The 24391-nt window shown below is 41.3% G+C and overlaps 1 protein-coding gene across 1 annotated transcript; it reads right to left on the bottom strand.

The window, feature by feature from the left end:
* Positions 1–5401: 5401 nt before the first annotated feature.
* B2M (beta-2-microglobulin) lies at positions 5402–11334 on the bottom strand. Its single transcript, XM_040492552.1, has 4 exons — positions 11202–11334; positions 7728–8003; positions 7162–7189; positions 5402–5926 (listed from the first exon to the last, which is right to left on the bottom strand). Exons 1-3 carry the CDS (start codon positions 11266–11268, stop codon positions 7176–7178), a joined length of 357 nt encoding a protein of 118 aa, XP_040348486.1. The 5' UTR covers positions 11269–11334; the 3' UTR covers positions 5402–5926; positions 7162–7175.
* Positions 11335–24391: the final 13057 nt, after the last annotated feature.

Raw genomic sequence — 24391 nt, 5'->3', positions numbered from 1 at the left:
TTTATTTTTGTGTATGGTGTAAGAAAATGATCCAGTCATTTTCTTTTCATGGGGCTGTCCGGTTTTCCCAACACCATTTGTTGAAGACACTGTCTTTTTCCCAGTGCATATTCTTGCTTTCCTTGCCATAGATTAATTCACCATGTAAATGTGGGTTTATTTCTGGGTTCTGTATTCAGTTCCATTGAAATATATGCCTATTTTTGTGCCAGTACCATACAATTTTGATTACTACAGCTTTGCAGCATATCTTGAAATCTGGGATTGTGATACCTCCAATTCTGTTCTTCTTTCTCAAGATTTCTCTGGCTATTTGGGGTCTTTCATTGCTCCATACAAATTTTAGGACAATTTGTTCTAGTTCTGGAAAATGCTTTTGGCATTCTGATAGGAATTACAGTAAATCTGTAGATTGCTTTTGATGGTATGGACATTTCAACAATATTGTTTCTCCCAATCCACCATGAACATAGACTATCTTTCTATTTATTTGTGTCATCTTCAGTTTCAACAATGACTTTTTTTCTTTTAATAAAAATCTCCTGAAAAGCTAACCATGCCACATTGAACAGTCATAAGTGATCATCTCTGAGTGGTGAGACTAACAAGATTTTTTTTTCTTTTCTGCCTGTATAAACATCTTACTTTTTAAAAACAATGAACTATGCTCAAATAATAAAAGCTGTAAAAATTTGAATCATACAGCAGTATGCAGAATGATATATTTTTTAAAAAGTCTACTTTAAATTGTTCTGGACTTTTGGGAAAGATGGCTAAGTAGGAGGACCCTAAACTCATCTTGTCCCATGGACACAACTATAGATAACACTCACATCAATGTAAAACCAAGAAAAATACCTGAAGACTGGCAAAACAAACCCTACAACGAAATGTACAGAAGCCACAATGAAGAGGGTAGGAAGGGCAGAGATGAGCTGGGGAGCTAAACCCCGAATGTCTGGTTGCTGGAGGGAGAGAGTTGTGGGTGTGTAAGGGGAGAAAAATAGACTATCACACCGGGTAGCCTGCATGAGGAAGAGGAATCCTCATAACATTTGGCTTTGAAAAACAGAGGCGCTGAATTTTGTGAGTTCTTACAACCAGCAGGACTTAAAGCCTAGAACTTTAAAAATCAGCAGCCCTTAGGAGAGCAATAGGAAACTGAGTCTGTGTCCTTAAAGAGATAGCACAACAAATAGCCCATAGAGATAAGGCATAGAAGCAGCTGTCAAAAAACCTCCTGGGGCATATTCAAGGGAGAATTATTTACTAAATCTCTTAGGTTTGGTGAAGGACTTCTCCAGGAAGTCCCTCCCCCACCCCCCAGCATAAACACAGGGCCACCTGCGGAAACCAGCACAGCTGTTGGTTTTCGCTACCTAACTGCTTATGCCACACCCTGTGCCCTCCAGCTGGGCCTGCCTCAGTCTTAGAGTTGTAGGTCCCCTCCCCTGGAAGACTGGTGCAAACCTTGCCAACACTGTGTATCCAGACTGTGCACTCTGTGGGACCTTATTCCTGGCAGTGACAGTGGCAGGTCACCTCCCACGGAGGACGCACGCACCTTATTAAAACTGCTTGCCTCAGCTGGCCCCAGTCTTGGTAGCAGCTGTGCATCTCCTGTGGAAAAGGACGAGTGCGAACAATTTGTGGGCACTGTGGCCCCCACCTACTTGTGCTTTGTGGAGCAGCCCCAACCAGCCCTGGTCTCTGTGGCAGCTGCTTATCCCCTGTGGAAAAGGATTGGCATCACCTTGTTGAAAGTAGTGGGCAGGGCACACAGAAACAGGCACAGAGAGTTAGACAAAATGAGACAGATGAATATGTCACAAATGAAAGAAGAGGACAAAATTACAGCAAAAGACCTAAACGAAATGGAGATAGGTAATATGCTTGATAGAGAATTTAAAATAATGATCATAAAGATACTCACTAGACTTGAAAAAAGACTGGAGGACAGCATGAGACCCTTAACAAACAGATAAAAAAGAACCAGAGATAACACAATAATTGAAATAAAAAATATACTAGGGTCACTTGAGTGGCTCAATCGATTAAGTATCTGACTCTTGATTTCAGTTCAGGTCATGATCTCAGGGTTTGTGAGTTTGAGACCCACATGGAGTTCTGTGCTGACATCACAGAGCCTGCTTGGGATTCTGTTTCCCTCTCTCTCTGCCTCTCCCCCACTAACTCTCTGTCTCTCAAAATAAATAAATAAATAAACATTAAAAAAATTTAAATACACTAGATGGAATAAATAACAGGTTAGAAGAAGCAGAAGAATGAATCACCAATCTGGAGGACAGAGTATTGGGAAGTAATTAAGCTGAGCAAGTGAGAGAAGAAAAATTATGCGAAATTAAAATAGACTCGGGGAACTCAGAGACTCCATCAACTGTAACAACATTCACATTAGGGATCCCAGAGAAGAATAAGAGAGAGAAAAGGGAGAAGAAAATTTATTTGAAGAAATAAGGGCTAAAAACTTTGCAAATTTGCGGCAGGAAACAGAAATGTAGATACAGTAGGCACAGAGCTCTCCCAACAAAATCAACCAAGGAGGTCCATAGAAGACACATAGTAATTGGAATGTCAAAAAGCAGTGATAAATAAAGAATCTTAAAAGCAGCAAGAGGAAAGAAAACACATACAATGGAAATGCCAGAAGTCTATCAGCAGATTATTCAACAGAAACTTAGCAGGTCAGAAGTAAGTGGGCATAATATATTTAAAGTGCTGAATGGGAAAACCCACAGTTCAAGTGTCCATTGATAGATGAATGGATAAAGAGGGGTATATGTACATATACAATGGAATATTATTCAGCCAAAAAAAGGATAAAATCTTGCCATTTGTAACAACATGGATGGCTCTAGAAGAGTACAATGCTAAGGTAAATAAGCCAACCAGACAAAGACAAATACCATATGATTTCACTCATATGTTGAACTTAGAAACAAAACAAATAAAAAAGAGACAAACCAAAAACAGACTCTTAACTACAGACAGCAAACTGATGGTTACTAGAGGGAAGAAGAGGATGGGTGAGATAGGTGAAGGTTATTAAAAGTACAGTTATCAGGGCACCTGGGTGACTCTTGGTTGAGCGTCTGACTTCAGCTCAGGTCATGATCTCATGGTTCGTGAGTTTGAGCCCCATGTCAGGCTCTGTGCCGTCAGCTCAGAGCCTGGAGCCTGCTTCGGATTCTGTGTCTCCCTCTCTCTCTCTCTGCTCTTCCCTGCTTGTGCTCTGTCTCTGTCTCTGTCTCTCAAAACTAAACATTAAAAAAAATTTTTTTAATAAATAAAAGTAGTTATCTTGTTGAGCCCTGACTTAATATATGGAATTGTTGAATCTCTAAATTGTATACCTGAAATGAATATAACACTGTATGTTAACCACACTGAAATTAAAATTTTTAAAAAATAAAAAGTCTACTTTTATCTTACTCCTGCCATTTTAGGCCCTGCCTGTTGTTGAGAGGTTATTGAATACATTTCTGGACCTTTTCCTGTGGGTGTATCTGCTTAAAGAGGTTGAGAAAAAAATGTTAAGGCCATTTAAAAATATATAAAATGGGAGCGCCTGGGTCTGATAAGCACCTGTCTTTGGCTCAGGTCATGATCTCACGGTTCATGAGTTCGAGCCCTGCATCGGGCTCTCTACTTTCCACACAGAGCCTGCTTCAGATCCTCTGTCTCCCCACCTTCTCTGTCCCTTCCCCCCTCACACGTGTGTGCTTGCTTGCTCTCTGGCTCTCTCTCTCAGAAATACATAAATAAATAACTTAAAAATATATATATATATGGAGAGAGAGAGAGAGAGAGAGAGAGAGAGAGATCAGAAGTACCAGCTCAGCTTGAAACACCTGAGATAGGCAAATGCTGATGCTCTGAACAAGGGGTGAGCAGGATTTCTGCCATAGCTGCCAAGCTCTGATCACCATTCTTAAGGAATATTACACACAAACCACTAAGCTACAGTCACAGCCTTGTCTCGATGTTCCTTGTAGGTCTTTGGGTCAACAGAAAAGTTCCAGGTTAAAATTGCTGAATTCTGATGCAAATTTCTGTATTCCTTTGGATTCTCTCTTCCAGATGTTTTTCCCTACATGACTTTGATGAATTGCCTTAGTCCATGGCTCCCACCTGAGAGCTTTTTCTGTCACTTGCTTTGGTCATTTAAGGTATGGGATCCTCTTGGGCCTGCAGGTCTAGACCCTGCAGGTCTAGAACCTGCATCATATCATATACTGTCTTTTTCTGGTTTCTTGGGCCCTTCTAAATTTTTCTCAAAGGGAGAATTATAAGAAAATGCAAGAGGGGCGCCTGGGTGGCGCAGTCGGTTAAGCGTCCGACTTCAGCCAGGTCACGATCTCGCGGTCCGTGAGTTCGAGCCCCGCGTCGGGCTCTGGGCTGATGGCTCAGAGCCTGGAGCCTGTTTCCGATTCTGTGTCTCCCTCTCTCTCTGCCCCTCCCCCGTTCATGCTCTGTCTCTCTCTGTCCCAAAAATAAATAAACGTTGGAAAAAAAAAAAATTAAAAAAAAAAAATGCAAGAGAACTATTTAATAAAAACTAAAAATTTTAAAAAGCCATTACGTGAATTGGATAGTGATGGTTACACACTGAAAGAACCCAGTGGGGTCCAAAATGTAGTAATCTCTGTCATAAGAGATTGCAGCGGGGAGCCTGGGTGGTTGTCGGTTGAGCGTCTGACTTCAGCTCAGTTCGTGGGTTCATCTCACAGTTCGTGGGTTCGAGCCCTGCGTCGGGCCCTGTGCAGACAGCTCAGAGCCTGGAGCCTGCTTCAGATTCTGTGTCTCCCTCTCTCTCTGCCCCTACCCCACTCACACTCTGTCTCTGTCTCTCAAAAATGAATGTCAAAAAAAAAAATTAAAAAAAAAAAAGGAACAGAACACTGGCTAAAAGACAGAGGCATGTTTTTTATGCCAGCAGAGCACTGTGTCACCCTAAGTCATTTAATTTGCCTGGGATCCCATTCCTCATCTGTACAATGCAGATCACTGAGGCCCTGTCCACTGTGAGTTAAGCCCTATATAACAGTGGTTTACACTCTTCTCCGAGTGACTCTTGAAGACTGTTTTCCTGTTTTATAATTTTTTTTAATGTTTATTTATTTTTGAGAGAGAGAGCAAGAGACAGAGCATGAGCAGTGGGGGGCAGAGAGAAAGAGAGGGAGACACAGAATCAGAAGCAGGCTCCAGGCTCTGAGCTGTCAGCACAGAGCCCAACGCGGGGCTCAAACTCACAAACTGTGAGATCGTGACCTGAGCTGAAGTTGGACACTCAACCAACTGAGCCACCCAGGCGCCCCCTGTTTTCCTGTTTTAAAACAAAGGGGTAACAGAGGGAGTAAAATATAAGAAACTGAACACATCAAGTTTTTACCATTGTTTTAATTAGTAAAACAAAATCAACAGAAGTCAAATTATATGCAACAATGGCTCTAACATGCAAGAAGTCAATACGAATTTTATGTAGGAAATGCCTTATGCACTGTAACAGATTACCAATAATTTGACAGTTATCTTTCAAAACATTTCCCAATTCCCAGCAGAGTATGCAAATTGGAAGTTAATTCTAAACATGCATAGCTATATTCTTACTGAGTTTTGTGTGAAGAGACTGGAGAGGTCAGATCTGGCAAAGATACTAATGGTGAACATGAGGATGCTCTCCTCCCCACCCCACCTCTAAGCTTCCAGCCCTGAAACGTACATCTATATGCCCAGACAGGTCAAATATGCCAGACAGTGCCTATTAGAGAATTATCAAGTAGATTATACTTGTATTATCATCAATATAACTTTATGATTTGTATAATGGAACATAAAAGGCTAACAGCATTAAAAAGAATGCAGGATTTGGGAATAGTCCAATTTAAATGCACCATCTTCAAACCTGAAAAAAAAAGAAAAAAGGCTTGTTAGCAAATGCATTTATTTTATTTTATTTGGATTACAGATCACATCAACACACTTGTCTAACTTCTGCTGTGTAAGTCACTGTTTGTAAAAGAAATAGCTGCAGACAATTATCCAAACCCATTACCAAGAGCATATCCCATTAATTTATCCCATTGGTTTTTCTATAACCTTAGAGGAAAGAATGCTGGTATTAGAGGTAGGGTCCTGGCTCTCCCATTTACTAACTGTGTGACTCTGGGCAGGTCACCCAAACTCTCTGATGCTCTCTCAAATCGATTTCCCTGTGCTAGAACATAATGGGAAATTTGAATAGGTTTTCGCTATGATGGTACCCTATGAAGTAGAATTTCACTGAAAAGCTGTATTTTCTACCTCTGTATTCCAACCAACAATGCAGAGAAGTGCAATTCCTCCCTCTCTCACGCTGCTAGAAGTTTCTGTAGATACATATATTATAGTATCTTTACATTGCATCATAACAATGTTTCCATTTCTTGTATTTAAAAAAATTTTCTTTGAGAGAGAGAGAGCAAGAGACAGTGAGCAGAGAGGGGCAGAGAGAAAGACAGGGAGACACAGAATCTGAAGCAGGCTCCAGCCTCTGAGCTGTCAGCACAGAGCCTGATGCAGGGCTCAAACCCACGAACCGTGAGATCATGACCTGAGCCAAAGTGGGACACTTAACCAACCGAGCCACCCAGGCGCCCCTCCATTTCTCTCCTTTATTGGACTGGAGCCTCTAGAAGGCAAACACAGTGCCCACACACTAAGGCTGAACAAGAGACTGAAGGAACAGGATGTCTGCAGAATCATGTCACTCCTCTCTTCCGGCTGAATAACAAAGCAACTGCTATGCAAAGGAAGAGAACAGTTCATTTCTGAAGGCCCATAGATGCACACTGTCGAAGTGGAAGAAGAAAGATCAAACCTTCGCAGGAAATGTAGGTAAACTGGCTGCCCCTATCCTGTTACACCACTCCAACAGCTCCTCTGACTTTGTTCAGAGGGCTAGGGACGCCGGCAGCATTAGACTAGGGCTACATACCTTTCTCATGCCACTCCACAGGAAAAGAAAATGTATTCCGTGTAGGATTATTTCTTGCCTGCTGAAATGCTATCCTGATTAATATATTTCCTATAATAAGGGTTATCCTATTAGAGTTGTCTTTAGTCCCCAGGACAGTGAAACAAGAAAGTATTTTCACCTACCTCCATGATGCTGGTTACTTATCTCGCTCTACAAAAAAGAAAATGGAGAAAGACAGTAAGTTTTACTTTTAAAATACCATATGCTAACAAATGTCTAAAACTGTTACAAATGAGGCTGTTAGAATAGCCTGCTGTCCCTAACCATGAATACTCAGTAGGGCCCAACCTTGCCTACTAGGTTCAGATCCCAACCCATCAAGGGAGTACTGGATAAGGAACTAGGATAGCAGGTCTCACAAAGGCCTGTGCCTCCCTGAGACTTTTGATGGTTCTACATATCCATGAGGCTGTCAGGAAAGCCCAAAGAAGCTAGCAGGTAAGAAACATTAGGAGTTTGTGTGCATTTGTGCAATTGCTGGTTACTGCTGCTCCCTGTTTTTGCTACAGGGAAACTACTGTTTTAGGGATCATGCTGTGCAGAGGTCTCTCAAGGTGCCACTAATCAGAGCTTTACAATGTTCCCTGTCAATTGCAGTACGCAGATTTTTTTATATCAAAGCGTCTTTAAGCTGTGCCTATTCTCAGATACAACTGTCAGTAGCTAAGGAAAGAACTTAAAAACTTACCCCACATAACGACCTTGGGCTCACTGAGAGTAGTATGATTCACCTGGCAGCTATACTCATCTTCGACAGTGGGGGTAAATTCGGTGTGGACCAGAAGATAGAAAGTCCAGTCCCTGTTGAAGGACAGATCTGTCTGTTCCGCTTCCATCTTCTTTCCATTCTTCATCAAGGTGATATCAATTTGTGGTGGGTGGAACCCCGAAACGTAGCAGTTCAGAAAATTTGGCTTTCCATTCTCTGCTGGGTGACGGGAGTAAACCTGAACCTTTGGAGAATCTGAGGGACATCAAGGAAAGACAAATGAAAGTTGCACGGTATTTCACTTGGGGCCACCTTGGTCTAAAGCTAGATTGGGCAACAAATGTTTAAATTTGATCACTGATTTCTCCCAATTCCATTTCCACTCTGTCTACTTTTCCAAAAAGCTACCCATTTTGAGGAATAAACCATGATTTAGTATCTTTTTCACATACTTTCTCTACTCGTGGCTTTTTGGTTTTTTTCTACAGATTTCTAGTAGTATTGTCTTCTGTCACTGGAGTTTGTGCCAAATCTTTAAGACCTTTATGTGGAGACTCTCAAGAACTTTTGATGGCTTCTCAGCACCCATATAATTCCTCAACACATGTCTCAAGAGTCCTCATGATTTGGCCCCACCCTCCTTTTCAAACTTCATGTCTCATTTCATACACTCTCCATAATAGCCACATCAAAAAACTCATGTTGGGGCGCCTGGGTGGCTCGGTCGTTGGGCATCCAACTTCGGCTCAGGTCATGATCTCACGGTCCGTGAGTTCGAGCCCCGCGTCGGGCTCTGTGCTGACCCCTCAGAGCCTGGAGCCTGTTTCAGATTCTGTGTCTCCCTCTCTCTCTGACCCTCCCCCGTTCATGCTCGGTCTCTCTCTGTCTCAAAAATAAATAAACGTTAAAAAAATTTTTTTAAATATTTCAAAAAAAAACAAAAAAACCTCATGTTACTGTACTTTGTTTCAGCCTATCTTTTTTTTTTTTTTTTTAATGTTTACTACTTTCTTTTTGGGTTCATGCTCCTGCCTAGACCCACACCCATCTGACTTCTCAATATGTATTAAGTGTCTAGAATAGTGCCTGGCACATACCAATTGCTCTGTAAGTGGCACATGTTGTTATTAGTATTACCTCAAACAAAACTTAAATGCCTACAGAAGTCAGAAGATACCATAACTGAGTGATATGGGCTCGGTAAGAACATTATGGAAGGGTGAAGACCGTGGCAAAAGGGAAAGAACATATTCTCCATTTTGACTAAGTGGAGTAATGTGTATAAGAGTGGGATTTGCATTTTTAATTAGAACCCTCAAGTGATTGCTACAACTAGCCATGTTGGAAATACATTGCTGCTATAGAATATGTTTTTCCAAAATGAGATGCATAACTAGATCTACCCTGGGGATATGGAAAGAAACTATCAAAAACTCTACTTCCACATTTTTCATCCAATGAAGAGAAGTATTACTGCTACTAAGCACACAGACTGACACTAATTCATGTGTATAATTCACTTTTAAATACACACACATGCAGGGTACAAGATCACTAAAAGGCAACTCCTCCATGTCCAGGATGTGATAGGGAGGAGTGCCAGGATATTCTGACCAAATATATCTGTCTACAAACACCCCATCATCAAAGGAAAGATCACCAGCCCCAATAGGAGCTACACTGGGGATCCCAATGAAGCTTTGATTTTTTTTCATTAAGTTAAAGTGAGGACAAATCAGAAAGCTTTTTATATTGGAGCTTCTAATAATTAGAACATAATAAATACCACAAGAATCAGAGCACAAGTTCATCAGGCCTAGAATTCTCTCTATGAGGGAGCCAGGCAGGGTTCTGCAAGAACATCACAATAATCTCTTCTGAGAGGAAGAGGAGTATCAGATAAGCCTTGGTTTGTTTCTGGGCTCAGCCACTTACTGGCTCTGTGACTTTTGGACAGCTCTTCTGAAGCTTAATTGAAAAATCAACTTATGTGCACAGTGAAACAAAACCCACATAGGGACAGAGCAAAAAATAGACCTCCCCCACAACAGCAATCATCATTACCCATTTCTTATGTATCTTCTAGAAGTGATCTATTCATGGCATGTATTACCCTAGAAATTTTCAAAGTAAGATTTTTCTTTTAATGTCAGCTTATTTTTTTTAAGATTTCTATAGTTGCCAGCAAATATCAATAATAGTAATTGTGCTTTACTTTTAAACAGATTATAAATACCTTTATCTCATGATCAAGAGATCCAGCTTCACAGAGGCTTTTGTGAGGGGAAAATGTGAGAGGGTCTGGTATATTGAAAGGTATTTAGACCGTGCTCAGGATCTAGAGTGTCCATGACAGACAACCTGGCCAACCAGGTTGATTATCCTTATCACTGGTTTTACAATCTCCCTGACTTGTAAACCTTCGATTTTTCAAAACAGAAAGTAGAGGCTTAGTTTTTATTGGAAAGACCCCGGCAAAGAGCCGAAGAGGAAGCCCTCTGTGAAGAAAAGGCAACAAGGCCCGAATGCTCTCCAGCTTGCTAGCAAGATTCTCACACCCGAAGGTGACAAGGAGGTACTGGAAAACCACAGGCAGTAGAGCCAAAGTTGAGCCATTTCCCCCCCCAAAAATGTTCTAGTCCCCCTCGACTGTCTGCCATTTCTCCCACGTTGTGTGTTTAAGTTAAACGCTCGGTATCTCCCTTTATCTGTGAGATGCTGATGATAACCATTATATTTACATTCGTAAGCTCATCTCAAAATCAAGTGACATAAAGCACAAAAGGTCCCCGGCACGCTCCTTACCATTAACTAGTAGCTCTTATGATTATTAAAAGCGACATGTAATGGCAACAAGTGAATTAAATGATGTGAAAGCGCTTTGTAACACCTCAAAGCAGTCTACAAATGCCACGTGCGGATCCCTCCCCTGTTTGTTGGGCGCGTGAACCCGCCGGGCGTGCCGGAAAAATCCGCGATCCGAGTGGAGTAGAGTTGCAGGGGACCGAAGTACCTGCGCGGTGCCTCCCGCAAGCCCAGTCGGATGTCTCCACCCATTCACAGCCTGGGATCCCGCGTCCTTAGGACCCGCCTTCCAGCCCTCCCAGGCAGCTGCGCTCGGGAAGCTAGAGGTTACGCGGAAGAGAAACCCTCCCCCACCTCGGTCGTTCCGAAGTCTGTCATCACCCCGAAACTTTGTCCTGACCCACCTGGCACGGGCACGCCGAAGGCGTCCCCCGTCCCTCTCTCCCGAAGAAGAAAAAGGAAACTTGTGTCCTGGGCTCACACCCCTCCCCACTGCCCGGCCACCCCACCGCTACCCGGCCCGGAGACCCAGCCCGCGGCTAGTCCCCAGGGAGGAGAAGGAGTGGGTGACTTACAGAGTTAAAGCTGAGAGAGCCAAACAGATCGGGGTACAGAAGAGGAAGGGCTAGAACAAGAGGGGACACTCACGCTGGACGGCATCCAGGTGGGACAGATAGAGCAGTCCGAGCAGGACCGAGACCACAAAACGCGCCATTGCTAGCAGAGCAGCGCCAGAAGTAGGACTGGCCAGCCCGCCCTGCGCCTCTACTTATATGCCACGCGCGCACAGCCAATCAGAACGCTTACTGCAGGGGCCGTCACTTGTCTCCTAGCGCGCGGTGCCGGGCCAGGTTAGAGAGGGGGACTTCCCCGTTTTCAGTTTCATTTTCCTATAAAGTCCCTTGATGCTTAGAAAGGCTTGGGCTGGGCCGAGTAGTTTCGCTGTCTATAAACCCGCGCCCTTCTATTTGGGGTGCACGCCAGAGCTTGTGCGGAGGGCCTCCTATCCTAGAACTTCGGGCTGGAAGTACTGTGGTCCAGCCCCTCTCTGAGAACCAGCCAGCCTCAGAGTGACTTGCTTACCATGTCCCTAGCAGGACCTGAGGACATGTGGTTTTCATTCAAGAAAACTGAAGCCCAGAAAGATTAAGAGCGTGGACAAAGAATGAATGGTGCGGGGCAGAATAAGAACTTTGATTAATAACTATGGCCCCGGAAATATAATGTAGGGTTACGGGTTCTCTGAGTAAGAAAAACAGTCCCCAAGCCTCGCGGTCTCCTGAGGACAGCTCAGAGAACTGTCCAGAATGGACAAGGACCATATTGCTTCCTGAATTCCTTCAGGCCAAAGTTTGCTTTTGTAAAGCCCTGTGCCAAGAAAATTTTCCCTGTATCTTCCTGCTGTTGTTTAGGTAATTTTCTTAGTTTTGTTGATTTGTGAGAAAAACAACCACTGCCAAAGCAGTAACTACCTAGAGCTTTAGAGTTTACAGACCCCTTTAGGTACATCATTCCCTTGGAATTACCACACTGGAATGGCGCCTGATACATAGCAGGTATTCCGTAAGTGGAATGAATGAATGCGTGAATGAATGAATGAATGAATGATTGAATGAACAAACCGGTAAATATGTGAATAAACAGTAGGAAATAGGGATCACCCCATTAATTTTTATGAATAAGGGATAACAAAAGCTGAGACTAGGATTCAAACTTGCCTGATGCTATTGCCATTCATGCGTTCGACTCTTGGAAAATAAGGGCTCTGAAATTTTAGTGAGAATTTGGATTGCATGGGCCATAGGTCCAGCCAAAGAAGTCAAACCTACTGACTGTAAGAGCTTAACAATGTTGGACAGACCCACTAAGAAAACTTACACTCCAGACACCATAAAAAAGATGCTGACATCACATGACAACTCAGTCCAGCAGTCTTTTCTCAACCATGGGGGCGGGAGAGATGGAGATCTTGGAAATCACCATGGTTTTCAGTTAAAGGGAGTTGGGTTGTGATTCCCCAAAAAGCCAACAAATATGTTATGTTATAGATTTCTTTAATGTATTTTTAGACCTCGTAATAACCCCTAATGTGGAAGCCATGTCTGAACTAGAAAAAGAATACTCTCCACAGATCTAATGAAATGAGATAATGCACAGAGAGCCTCACACAGTTCCTAGCGGAGTGTTTTATAATGTTTAACAAATGTACTATGATTATTGTTGTTACATACCTAGTTTTCCTACCAGCTCAATCTATAACTCTCTTGTGGTACAAGAATAATTGCCATGCATAAAGTTACAAGTAAACCAATTCTTGCTTCTCCCGTGTGTGTGTGTGTGTGTGTGTGTGTGTGTGTGTGCAGGGTATAGGAAGACTCATGGCTATTTTTTACCTCTAAATTCCCTGTTTACTACATCATAGAGAAATACTATACTTAAAATTCATTATAGATAGATTCTGACGTATTCACTTAGAAAACCAATTTAAAAAGCAATTTTAAAATGCAGCAAAGACAAAAAGATAACAATTAAAAAAATAAAATGCAGTAAAGACAGGAAAGTGTATCTTCCAGTTTTCTGTGTTTGGGGAACTCCTGTATTTTCCTTGAATTTCCATTTATGACATGCTTTGAGTAGTGAGAATGAAAATGAGATATAAAGTTTGTTTGTATTATTGAGACCGTTTGTCTAGGAGGGTAAGCTTGTAGAAATCACAAACATGGCAATTTAATAGTGTTATTTCCCAGTCGTGGTTATAGCAGCTGTACTTTTTTTTTTTTTTTTTTGCCTGTAGGATTCTCCTAAAAATTTTTTTACAATGAATATTAATTCAAAATAGTAAATATTTTGGGGCACCTGGGTAGCTCACTTCATTAAGTGTCCAACCTTGGTTCAGGTCACGATCTCATGGTTTGTGAGTTCAAGCCTCGCATTAGACTGTATGCTGTCAGCACACAGCCTGCTTCGGATCCTCTGTTACCCCCTCTCTTTCTCTCTGCCCCTCCCCCACTCACACTTTCTCTAAAAAATAAACAACATTAAAAAAATTCAAAACAGTAAATATTTTCAAGAATGTGCAAGAACTGGAACTCTAATGTCCTCATGGTGGGAATGTTAAATGATATAATTATTTTGGAAAACAATTTGGGTGCCTGGGTGGGGTCAGTCAGTTTAGAGTCAGACTTCGGCTTGGGTCATGATCTCATGGTTCATGAGTTCAAGCCCTGCATCGGGCTCTGTGCTGACAGCTCAGAGCCTGGAGCCTGCTTCAGATTCTGTGTCTCCTTCTATCTCTGCCTTTCCCCCATTCGTGCTCTGTCCTGTTCTCTCAAAAATAAATAAACATTAAAATATTTTTTAAAAAAAGAAAAACAATTTGACAATTTTTTTAAAAAGTTAAACATGTACTGTCCAGGCACTCTAAGTATCTACCCAAGAGAAAACAAAAGCATTTGTCTATACAAAGACCTGTACACAAATATTCATAGCACCTTTATTTGTAATAGCCAAAAGCTAAAAGCAATTCGAATGTCAACAGGTGACTGGATAAACAAATTGTGGAATATATCCATAGAGTGGAATACCATCAGCAATAAGCAAGGAATGAAGGACCGGTGCACACAACAACATAGATGAAATAATTATGCTGAGTGAAAGAAGCCAGACAAGAAAAAGTATATACTGTACAATTCTGTTTATATAAAACTCTAGAAAGGGCAAACTAATCTATGCAACAGAAAGTAGATGAGTGGTTTGGGGTGGGGGGGGTTGGTTTGAGAGGGGAGAGTCAGGAACATAAGGAAACTTTGGGGTTGATGGATATGAGTTTATTTTGAATTTGACAATGATTTCATGGGTATATACATATATTACAATTTATTAAATTGTACATTTTAAATGTAATTTATTGTATGTCAATTATACCTCAATAAAGCTGTTAGAAAAAAAACACCTGTATTTTTGTTAGACAAAAGAAGAATGGGGCGCCTGGGTGGCGCAGTCGGTTGGGCGTCCGACTTCAGCCAGGTCACGATCTCGCGGTCCGTGAGTTCGAGCCCCGCGTCGGGCTCTGGGCTGATGGCTCGGAGCCTGGAGCCTGTTTCCGATTCTGTGTCTTCCTCTCTCTCTGCCCCTCGCCCGTTCATGCTCTGTCTCTCTCTGTCCCAAAAATAAATAAACGTTGAAAAAAAAATTTAAAAAAAAAAAAAAAAGAAGAATGGAGTGCTTGAACAGAAAGAAAAAGAATGATAACTGAAGTGGGGAGAAAATAGGAATAGCTTAAAATGCAAATAGGTTGGGTTGCACGTGAGTGGATCTCAGTCAGCAGTTTTCTGAGATGGGCCCATCCAAACAGCTAGAAAAGCCAGACCCACTCAAGCAGAGAGGAATAAGCATAGGACTTTTGTGCCTGGGCTTTTTCAAATGTTATGTCATTAATCCCTCCGTTGTAATTGAAAGTGTGGTCTATACATCACTGGCATCAGCAACACCTAGGAATTCTTAGAAATGCAGACTTTGGGGGGCACCTGGGTGGCTCAGTCGGTTAAGTTCAGGTCATGATCTCATGGTCTGTGAGTTCGAGCCCCTTGTTGAGCTCTGTGCTGACAGCTCAGAGCCTGGAGCCTGCTTCGGATTCAGTGCCTCCCTCTCCCTCTGCCCCTCCCCCATTCATGCTCTGGCTCTCTCTGTCTCAAAAATAAATAAACATTAAAAAAAAAGAAAGAAATGCAGATTCTTGGGCCCAACCCAGACCTACTAAACCAGAGTCTGCGTTTTAACAACACCCCAGGTGATCCATATACAAATTAAAGTTTGTGAAGCTGTTGATCCAAACTACACAACAATCTAGAACGGAGGTGTTACTTTCATTTACAGATAAGGAGATAGAGAGGTAAGATACTTGCCCACATTCATACTGAGCTGAAATTCAGACATTGGACCATCTGATTCCAAAGGCCCCATAATTTCCACTAGAAAATCACTTTCTGAGAAAGGGTTCATGGGAACAATTCATTGCCTGTCTTAGAGATCAGGTCAAGGATTAAAAGCGTATGAGAAGATAAGGGGAAGTAGATAAACAGGAACCAGCACCAACATGTGTAGGATTATTTTTTTAACTGACACTTTTTTTCTGCCCTCAAAAGTAATATATGCACATGACAGAAAATTGGAACATACTAAAAACTATAAAGAATATTAAAACAGGCAGTCCTCCAACCCAAAGATGCGTATTGTTAAATGGTTTAATATGAGGAGGCTGAAGATTGTTGCCTGCTCAAAAGTACAGCCTGGTTAGTCTGTCTGGGGAATTGGAAATCCTCAGTCTTTTGTGTTAAATTCCACTAAGTTGAGCAAATGTCAGTTGACTGCAGGCTTTGTGGAAAATGTAAATACTGTAACAATAAAGCAGAAGGGGATAACAGACTCTGCCAACCAGGAGATTCCAATCTGGAGTTAAAATCAGTACAATGATTAATTTATTACCCTCCTAAGGTGTCTGGGCTGATTGAATCCTCAGATTTGAAAGCTACTACACAATGGGCAACAGGTCCAAAGCAAATGGAGCACAGAGTGAGGTCTTTTTCTTATTGATAGTTACCAAGTCAGACACCATTCATGGGAGGGGGGAAAAACCTGACAAAATCCATACATTGTAAGTACTATGATATCTGTTTGAGGGAGACTACATGAGAAAATTCAAGATGAGAGAGTGGAGATATCTGGTTGGTGGGGAATCGGCCTCAGGTTTGTGTGTAACCACCATGCTCTCTCAATTGCCAATTTGTTTTTACTGGGAAAGCCATACAAATTTGGTATTGAAAACATCAAGCAGGGGCACCTGGGTGGCTTAGTCTGTTAAGTGTCGCACTTCAGCTCAGGTCATGATCCCGTGGTTTGTGAGTTCTAGCTCTGCATCGGGCTTTGTGCTAACAGCTCAGAGCCTGGAGCCTGCTTCGGATTCTCTGTTTCCCACTCTCTCTGCCCCTCCCCTGACCAGACTCTGTCTTTCTATCCCTCTCAAAAATAAACATTAAAAATTAAAAAAAAAAACCATAGTACAGACCTATGAAATTCCAATTTCTCTCAAATCCTCTTCCCAGTAGTAAGCACGGTATTTAAGGGACTTTTTATTTTAAATTACAAGCCCAACACATGAATGTATGCACATTGGAAAAATACAAGCAATTAGAGTGAAAGTGAAAGTTCCCTTGTCTGTCTCTCATCTCATTTTCCTCCCCTAAGAAACCATGGTTAAAGTTTAGTGTTTATCCTTTCATGGCTATATATTGTACACAGTTTGGAAAGTGAGGAATTTTAAAATAATGACTACAAAGACTATTATTATAGTTTGGAACACAGCACCCACTATAAAAGGGATTAGAGGCATCATTAGTTGTCAACTTGGATGGAGAGAAGGGTTAAGTAAATGCAGAAGTCAAAACCCCCTAACAGTGTGGGGGCAACAGGACAACCTCAGGAGCCAAGAATTGGGCACCATGCCTAGGGATATTACACCCAGAAACTAACTTACGGGCATAGTCTCTTTTCATCAGTGATTTCCCCTCATAGATCCTTGGGTCTGCATCTCAGTTTCTGGTTTAAAACTATAGAATTCTAACTTGGATTTTCCATCCTGCCTTAGATTCCATGCAGCACTATTAAAAATCAAGACTCTCGGGGCACATGGGGGGCTCAGTTCATTAAATGTCCAACTCTTGATCTCAGCTTGGGTTTTGATCTCAGGGTCATGAGTTCAGGCTCCGCACTGGGCGTGAAGCCCCCTTAAAAAAGTCAGGAGTCTCCTTCAAATGCTCTTTTTCCCTTTTGGCAAGTTTTTCTAAACCCCAGCTTCCCACTTTCCAGCTTGCTTAGCTGATACTTGCCTCTGGCCAGTTAGTGTACGTGGTCCCTTCTGGCTGTCCCCTGCTATGTGGGACCTGCATTTGACTATATGCTCTCTACACTCTGGTTCCTTAGACTTTTCTAAACTCTTCTCCTAAAAGAGAACTGCAAAGAAACCAGGAAGAAATTTTTAGTAAAGAATCAGTAATTCAAAACAAAAAGAATATAAAAAGGTAAAGGAGCCACCATACACATACACACCATAGAAGCAGTCAAGGTACAAAGGAGGAAGTCAGAAAAAGGTTTGTGTTTGTGATATTTTTCTTTATTTCATTACTTTCGTTATCCTTGTTACTATTATTGTTTTAACTATAGATCACCTTGCCACAAATGGTTTGCCAAAAGACAGTTTACCATTTGTAAAGCTAGCCAAAAATCTATTTATTCAATGACTGATGACATCAAAACCTGAGGTGGGACTAGCCTATCTGGCCACTCAATGCCCTGAGGGTGTGAGTGGATGAGATGGGCTCCACCATCTACCCCCAAAAAACAGGCCATGACAGGTGGAAGGAGGTTCATTGAGCTTACACCCAGAGTTTAGTGAGAGGAAGTAGGGGAGGTTCCACAAAATTTGGATCATTCTATACATATTAACTGGGCTTGATTATTTTCATTTAATAATATAGCTATTTCCTATGTCATTATATACAGAACTGGTTTCTTATTACTAACAATTTTATACTTTTCTCCATATCACACCTTGTGGTAGAGAGAATAACGCCCTACTCTTCCATCAACTCAGATGTTCACATCCTAATCAATGTGAATGGTATAAGGGACTTTGCAGGTGTGGTAATGATTAAGAACCTTGCCATGGGGAGATTATCAGGGAACACAGATTCTCCTCTAGAGCCTCTAGAAAGGAAAGTAGCCTTGCCTTAATGTTAACCCCCTGAAACTCAGGTTAGATTTCTGACTTACAGAACTGTTAGATGATAAACTGTATTGTTTTAAGCCACCAAGTGAGTGGTAATTTGTCACAGCAGCAAGAAAAAAATAATCTATGCCCCTTTTTCAGAACCATGGATATTTGGGTCTTGGTTGCCAGGAGCCTAGTTCAGTAAAAATATTTGCCTTTCAAAGTCAAGTTTACCTGTTAGTTAACCAGATTCTGGTCAAATAGAGCATTTTTGGTATACTCATGTTTGAGGGAGGGCTATTGTCAGTTCAACAGCTGATGGGGTAGAAGTTGTACTGAAACTTGCATTGGTCAGGAGCTTTGGCTCTTCTTCCCCTTCCCATCATCACCCTCACCGACTTGGCTCAGCCCCAGCTGTCACTTTTCTGGACTATTTCGCAGACACCACACACCAAATGGGCCAAACCACTTCTGCCCTACCTGCTGTTGCCGGTGTTAAACAGAAAACGAGAGGAACAGGAAGAGCCTTCTAGTCCCCAGGACAAAGGTCTCCCAAAGCTTTGCCTTCTTTTTTCTCAGCCTGGCCCCAATCTATCCATCAGGTCTCAGTGTGCATCGCCATCCTTCAGTCATTCAACTAACCTTTACTGAGCACCTTGCTAGGTGCTAGGCACTGGATTGGCTCTGGGGGAACATCTTTCCTCAAAGGCTCAGAGACTCTGGTTTATAGGTGTATGAATAAATTATAATCCAAGAAAGCAGTTTAACTCCACCTGGAGGGGTTAAAGAGCCTGCAGAGGACTTTGGTGCCAAGGAAAGAATGTGGACTTTATCCCTTAGATCATGACACAGGTGCTGTGAAGCTGTTTTTTGTTTTTGTTTTTTTAACTTGTCTGTGAGGCTTTTTTTTTCTTTGATATTTTAAAAAGCTTTTCCACATAGCTTCATGTTTTTTCTACTTATAAAATTCATATTCATTATGAAACGTTCAGCCATGGGGTGCCTGGGTAGCCCAGTCAATTGAGGTTCCGACTTTGGGTCAGGTCACGATCTTGCCGTTCAGTTTGTGAGTTGGAACCTCGTGCAGGGCTCGCTGCTGTCAGCCTATTAGCATAGAGCCCGGTTCAGATCCTCTGTCCCCCTCTGTCTGCCCCTCCCCCACTTGTGCTTTCCCGAAAATAAATAAATGTTTAAAAAAAAATAAAAAGAAAAGTTCAGACAATATAGGTAAGAATAAAGAAAAACATTTAAATTCTCTGTTAACCTCCCACCCAAAGATAACTATTGCTAATGAATTGATGTTTGTTCCCAGACTTTGTCTATTCATATACAGATATACATATGGATATACAAGTTTACAAAGATGTACTTATTCTGCATATATTTCTTTGCAAATAGCTTTTTTTAATTTAACTATATATCATGGATAATATATCCATTTCTATCATAATAGAGATCTATGTAGGTTTTTCATGCTTTCATAGTACAATTGACCCTTACACAGCCCCACCCTGTCTGCAGCTGAAAATCTGCATGTAACTTTTGATTCTTCAAAAGGTTAACCACTAATAGCCTTTTGCTGACTGGTAGCCTTACCAATACTATAAACAGACGATTAGCACATATTTTGTATGTTATATGTATTATATACTGTATTCTTACAATAAAGTTAAGAGAAAAGAAAATGTTAAAAACATCATAAGGAAAACACATTTACAGTACTGTACTATATCTATGGGGGGAAAAATCCACCTATACCTGGACCCACACAATTCAAACCCATATTGCTCAAGGGTTAACTGTATTTCATTATATGAATATACCATACTTTTTTACCCAACCCTGGACTGGGGACATTTCCAGTTTTTCCCTATTCTAACACATGCTATACACTGTGAAATTGCCCTCTAGAGACTTTGTATGAGGTTACCCTCAACTGCCCAATAAAAAGAGTGCTCATCTTCCCACATCCTTCCCTAAGCAGGTTATTATCGTTGAAAAATTGCATCTCCTTGTTTGACCTAATTTTTTTAAAAAGTTTTTAATGTTTATTTATTTTTTGAGAGAGAGAGATTGAGAGTATGAGTGGAGGAGGAGCAGAGACACAGAATCTGAAACAGGCTCCAGGCTCTGAGAAAGCAGTCAGCACAGAGCCCGATATGGGACTCGAACCTACAAACTGTGAGATCATGACCTGAGCCAAAATCGGATGCTTAATTGACTAAGCCACCCAGGTGCCCGACTTCATATTTTTAAAAGGCAGTTAGGTTGAACGGTTTTTCACATGTTTACTTACTATTTGTGTTCCTTGTTCTATAAGTTTCCTATTCATGATTCTGTCAGCCAAAATCCCCAGTCACTGGGAACAAACACTGCCTGATGGAACAGAGGAGTTTGTTTAAAGAATATTTATTAGGCAAATGTTACCAACTGCTAGGTGAAGGATACACAGAAGATAATTTATCATCATCTGGACTTTGTGTGTGGGATTGAAGTTTTCTCAAAATAAAATGTTAGAAGGAAGAGAGCCCTGAGGGGGAAAAGGCAGAGGGTTTGAGAAGTAACCACAGTCTGTCCTAGATCCCTCTCTTTCTCAGACTCTGCTCCCTGCTCTGAGGACAGTTGCCACTGCCACCTGGAGATTCTCAGCCATCTTGAATGAGTGAGTCTATCTCTTTCAGCCCCACGTCATAGGTGACAAGAGCCAGGCAGCTCTTTGGCCAGCCTCAGCCCTCCAGGACAGCGACTTCCACCAGACCATATCCCTGATGGCCTTACTAGAAATCAACTAACAAGTTTCAGACAAAGTAGGATACTGACTTTCATCTTGCCTCTACAGGAAGTAAAACCTCAGTTCTTGAACAGAAAAAAACCAGGTGAAGTACACACGATGGAGACGGAAGTCGGTGACTCTATATTCAGCACCCTTTCTAACAGATGACTTTTTTGGAATTAATCCTGGAGAACAGGGCCAAGAATAAGAGGATATATATTTTAGGCACAGATGTGTTGGATCTGAAACCAGAAGATCTAGATCCTGGAGCACAATGGAACTATTATCATCATCAAATCAGGGTGAAGCAAATGTAGTGACATCCAAATTCTGCTTAGAGCATTTGAAGCTCATAGTACTAGGAAGGAAATATACAAGAAGCAACTTTGGTAGAGTTGATTTCTGGTCCACAAACAATTTGGTGGTCAATGGCGTCAGCTATTCAAGTTTTGCATTAAGCCACCTGTTTAAAGATTAATAGAAAAATAGAACTTGAGGGGCACCTGGGTGGCTCAGTCAGTTGAGCGTCCAACTTCGGCTCAGGTCATGATCTCACCACAGTTTGTGAGTTTGAGCCCCACATCTGGCTCTGTGCTGACAGCTCAGAGCCTGGAGCCTGCTTCAGATTCTGTGTCTCCCTCTCTCTCTCTGCTCCTAACCCACTCTTATCCTGTCTCTGTCTCTCTCAAAAAATAAATAAACATTAAAAAAAATTAAAAGAGAAAGAAAAGAAGAACTTGAAACTCAGACTATTTAACATTAAAAAGAGAGGCCAAACTATGCAACAAATTGTCATAGTCAAGATGAGTAATAGTCTCTTCCAACTTGTTTTCAGGCAGTAATGTGTGAAACAAATATAATTTAAAAAAAATTTTAATGTTTATTTATTTTTGAGAGGAGGGGAGGGGAAGAGAGAGATGGAGACACAGAATCTGAAGTAGGCTCCAGGCTCTGAGCTGTCAGCATAGCTCGAACCGGGCTTGAACCCACAAGCAGTGAGATCATAACCTGAGCTGAAGTGTGAGCTTAACCCACTGAGCCACCCAGACACCCCAAACAAATATAATTTAAATGTGAAAGGAAAGTCTTTACTTTTGCCTGATCACATTTATTCAATTGTACTTAGTTGTGTAACAAAAATATTTTGCAGCCTTTATGTATAATTCAGTGAAGCCCTGCATTTTCCTCAGTTTGAAAAAAATTTTCCAAATGTCATAGGTGAATTAAATAAATGAACATTGAGCCTAAATGCAACACCAAACAATCTGTTTTGAAAAGTTTCTTTTAACCAGGAGTTTCTATGTAAATGTGGCAATTACAGATTAATCCCAGAAAGTTGATTTACCTGATTATGGATTGAATATAGATTTTGGAAGACAAAGTCTCAGCTTTTTTTTTTGTCTGCACCTGCACCTCTCCTATAAATGGAAGCATAGTTTTGAGAAAAAATAACCATTTTGAGACTTTAATAACTAAATATAATATTTCAATGTAAAATTCCAGTAAAAACATAGTAGTTTTATATACTTAACTTATATCCCCCAAGGTCATGGCTATGGACTGAATATTTGTGTCCACCCCTAAATTCAGATATTGAAATCCTATCCCCAAGGTGATGGTATTAGGAGGAGGAACCTTTGGGAGATGATTCGGTCATGAGGGTAGAGCCCTTATGAATGGGAATCATGAATTTATAAAAAAGATTCTGAGGAGCTCCCTCACCCCTCCCTTCTACCATTGTGGACACAGTGAAAGGCATCATCTGTGAGCTCTCACAGAGAAAAGAAAAGAAAGTGGGCTCTCATCAGACACTGTGTCTGCCAGCACCTTGATCTTGGACTTGCAGCACTAGAACTGTGAAAAAAATTTTTTTCTGTTGTTTATAAGCTACCCAGTCTCTGTTATTTTGTTACAGCAGCTCAAATGGACTAGGACAAGGTCATACTTTTCTTATTTAAATTAGGACTTTTTTTTTAAATTTTTTTTCAACGTTTATTTATTTTTGGGACAGAGAGAGACAGAGCATGAACGGGCGAGGGGCAGAGAGAGAGGGAGACACAGAATCGGAAACAGGCTCCAGGCTCTGAGCCATCAGCCCAGAGCCCGACGCGGGGCTCGAACTCACGGACGTGAGATCGTGACCTGGTTGAAGTCGGACGCTTAACCGACTGCGCCACCCAGGCGCCCCAGGACTTTTTTTTTTTAGAAGAAGTGAATAGTATGGTCCAAGATTTCTTAGTCTCCATAAGGATTAGATGTTCTGTGTTAACAGACATCCAGCACTTACCTAAAGTTATAGGATTTTAAAAGTAAATATGAGAGAAAATAGCAATCTTATGTTTATATTACCCATCAACAGTGTTACATTAATTTTGATATGGTTGCAGACTGGATAATATTATCAGGAGTTGTAAAGGAAGTATTTCTAAAAGGATCTGGACTTAGCATAAATTCTCCTTTCCTGAGCCCTCAAAATCTTCAGACACAATAAAAAGAACTTCATCTAAAAGTTATTTTAAATAATTTTTAAAGGCAGGGGCACCTGGGTGGCTCAGTTGATCGAGCATTCAACTTTGGCTCAGGTCATGATCTCACAGTTTGTGAATTCGAGCCCCAAGTTGGGCTCTGTGCTGACAGCTCAGAGCCTGGAGCCTGCTTCAGATTCTGTGTCTCCCTTTCTCTCTGCCCCTCCCCTGCTCACACTCTGTCTCTCTCTGCCTCTCTCTTCTCAAAAATAAACATTAAAAAAATAATAATAAATAATTTTTAAAGATAAATTTAAGATTACCGGATAAAAATAAATTTATTTTGTTTGCCATTCAGAAGCCTTACATTTTTACATAGACAAATTTACCAGTCACCTTTCATGGTTTATGGATTTGAGGTCATGGTTACAAGGACCTTCTCTACTTCACTTTTTTTTTTAATTTTTTATTTTAATGTTTATTTATTTTTGAGACAGAGAGAGACAGAGCATGAGCAGGGGAGGGGCAGAGAGAGAGGGAGACACAGAATCGGAAACAGGCTCCAGGCTCTGAGCTGTCAGCACAGAGCCCGACGCGGGGCTCGAACTCATGGACCGCGAGATCATGACCTGAGCCGGAGTCAGATGCTTAACCGACTGAGCCACCCAGGCGCCCCTCACATTTTTAAAGAAACTCACACTTTGAGTATTCTTGAGGTTTAATTTTTTTTTTAATATTTAAATCTTTGTTCTATAAGAATTTATGCTGGCATAAATATGTCTTCAGTATAGAAATTATACTTTTTTTAGTCAAATCTTTATGTCTTTTTTGACTT

The sequence above is a fragment of the Herpailurus yagouaroundi genome, unplaced genomic scaffold (genome assembly GCF_014898765.1).
Source record: "Herpailurus yagouaroundi ecotype Mexico unplaced genomic scaffold, PumYag 184, whole genome shotgun sequence".
Taxonomy (NCBI): Eukaryota; Metazoa; Chordata; class Mammalia; order Carnivora; family Felidae; genus Herpailurus; species Herpailurus yagouaroundi.
This window is presented reverse-complemented; position numbering and strand designations above follow the sequence as displayed.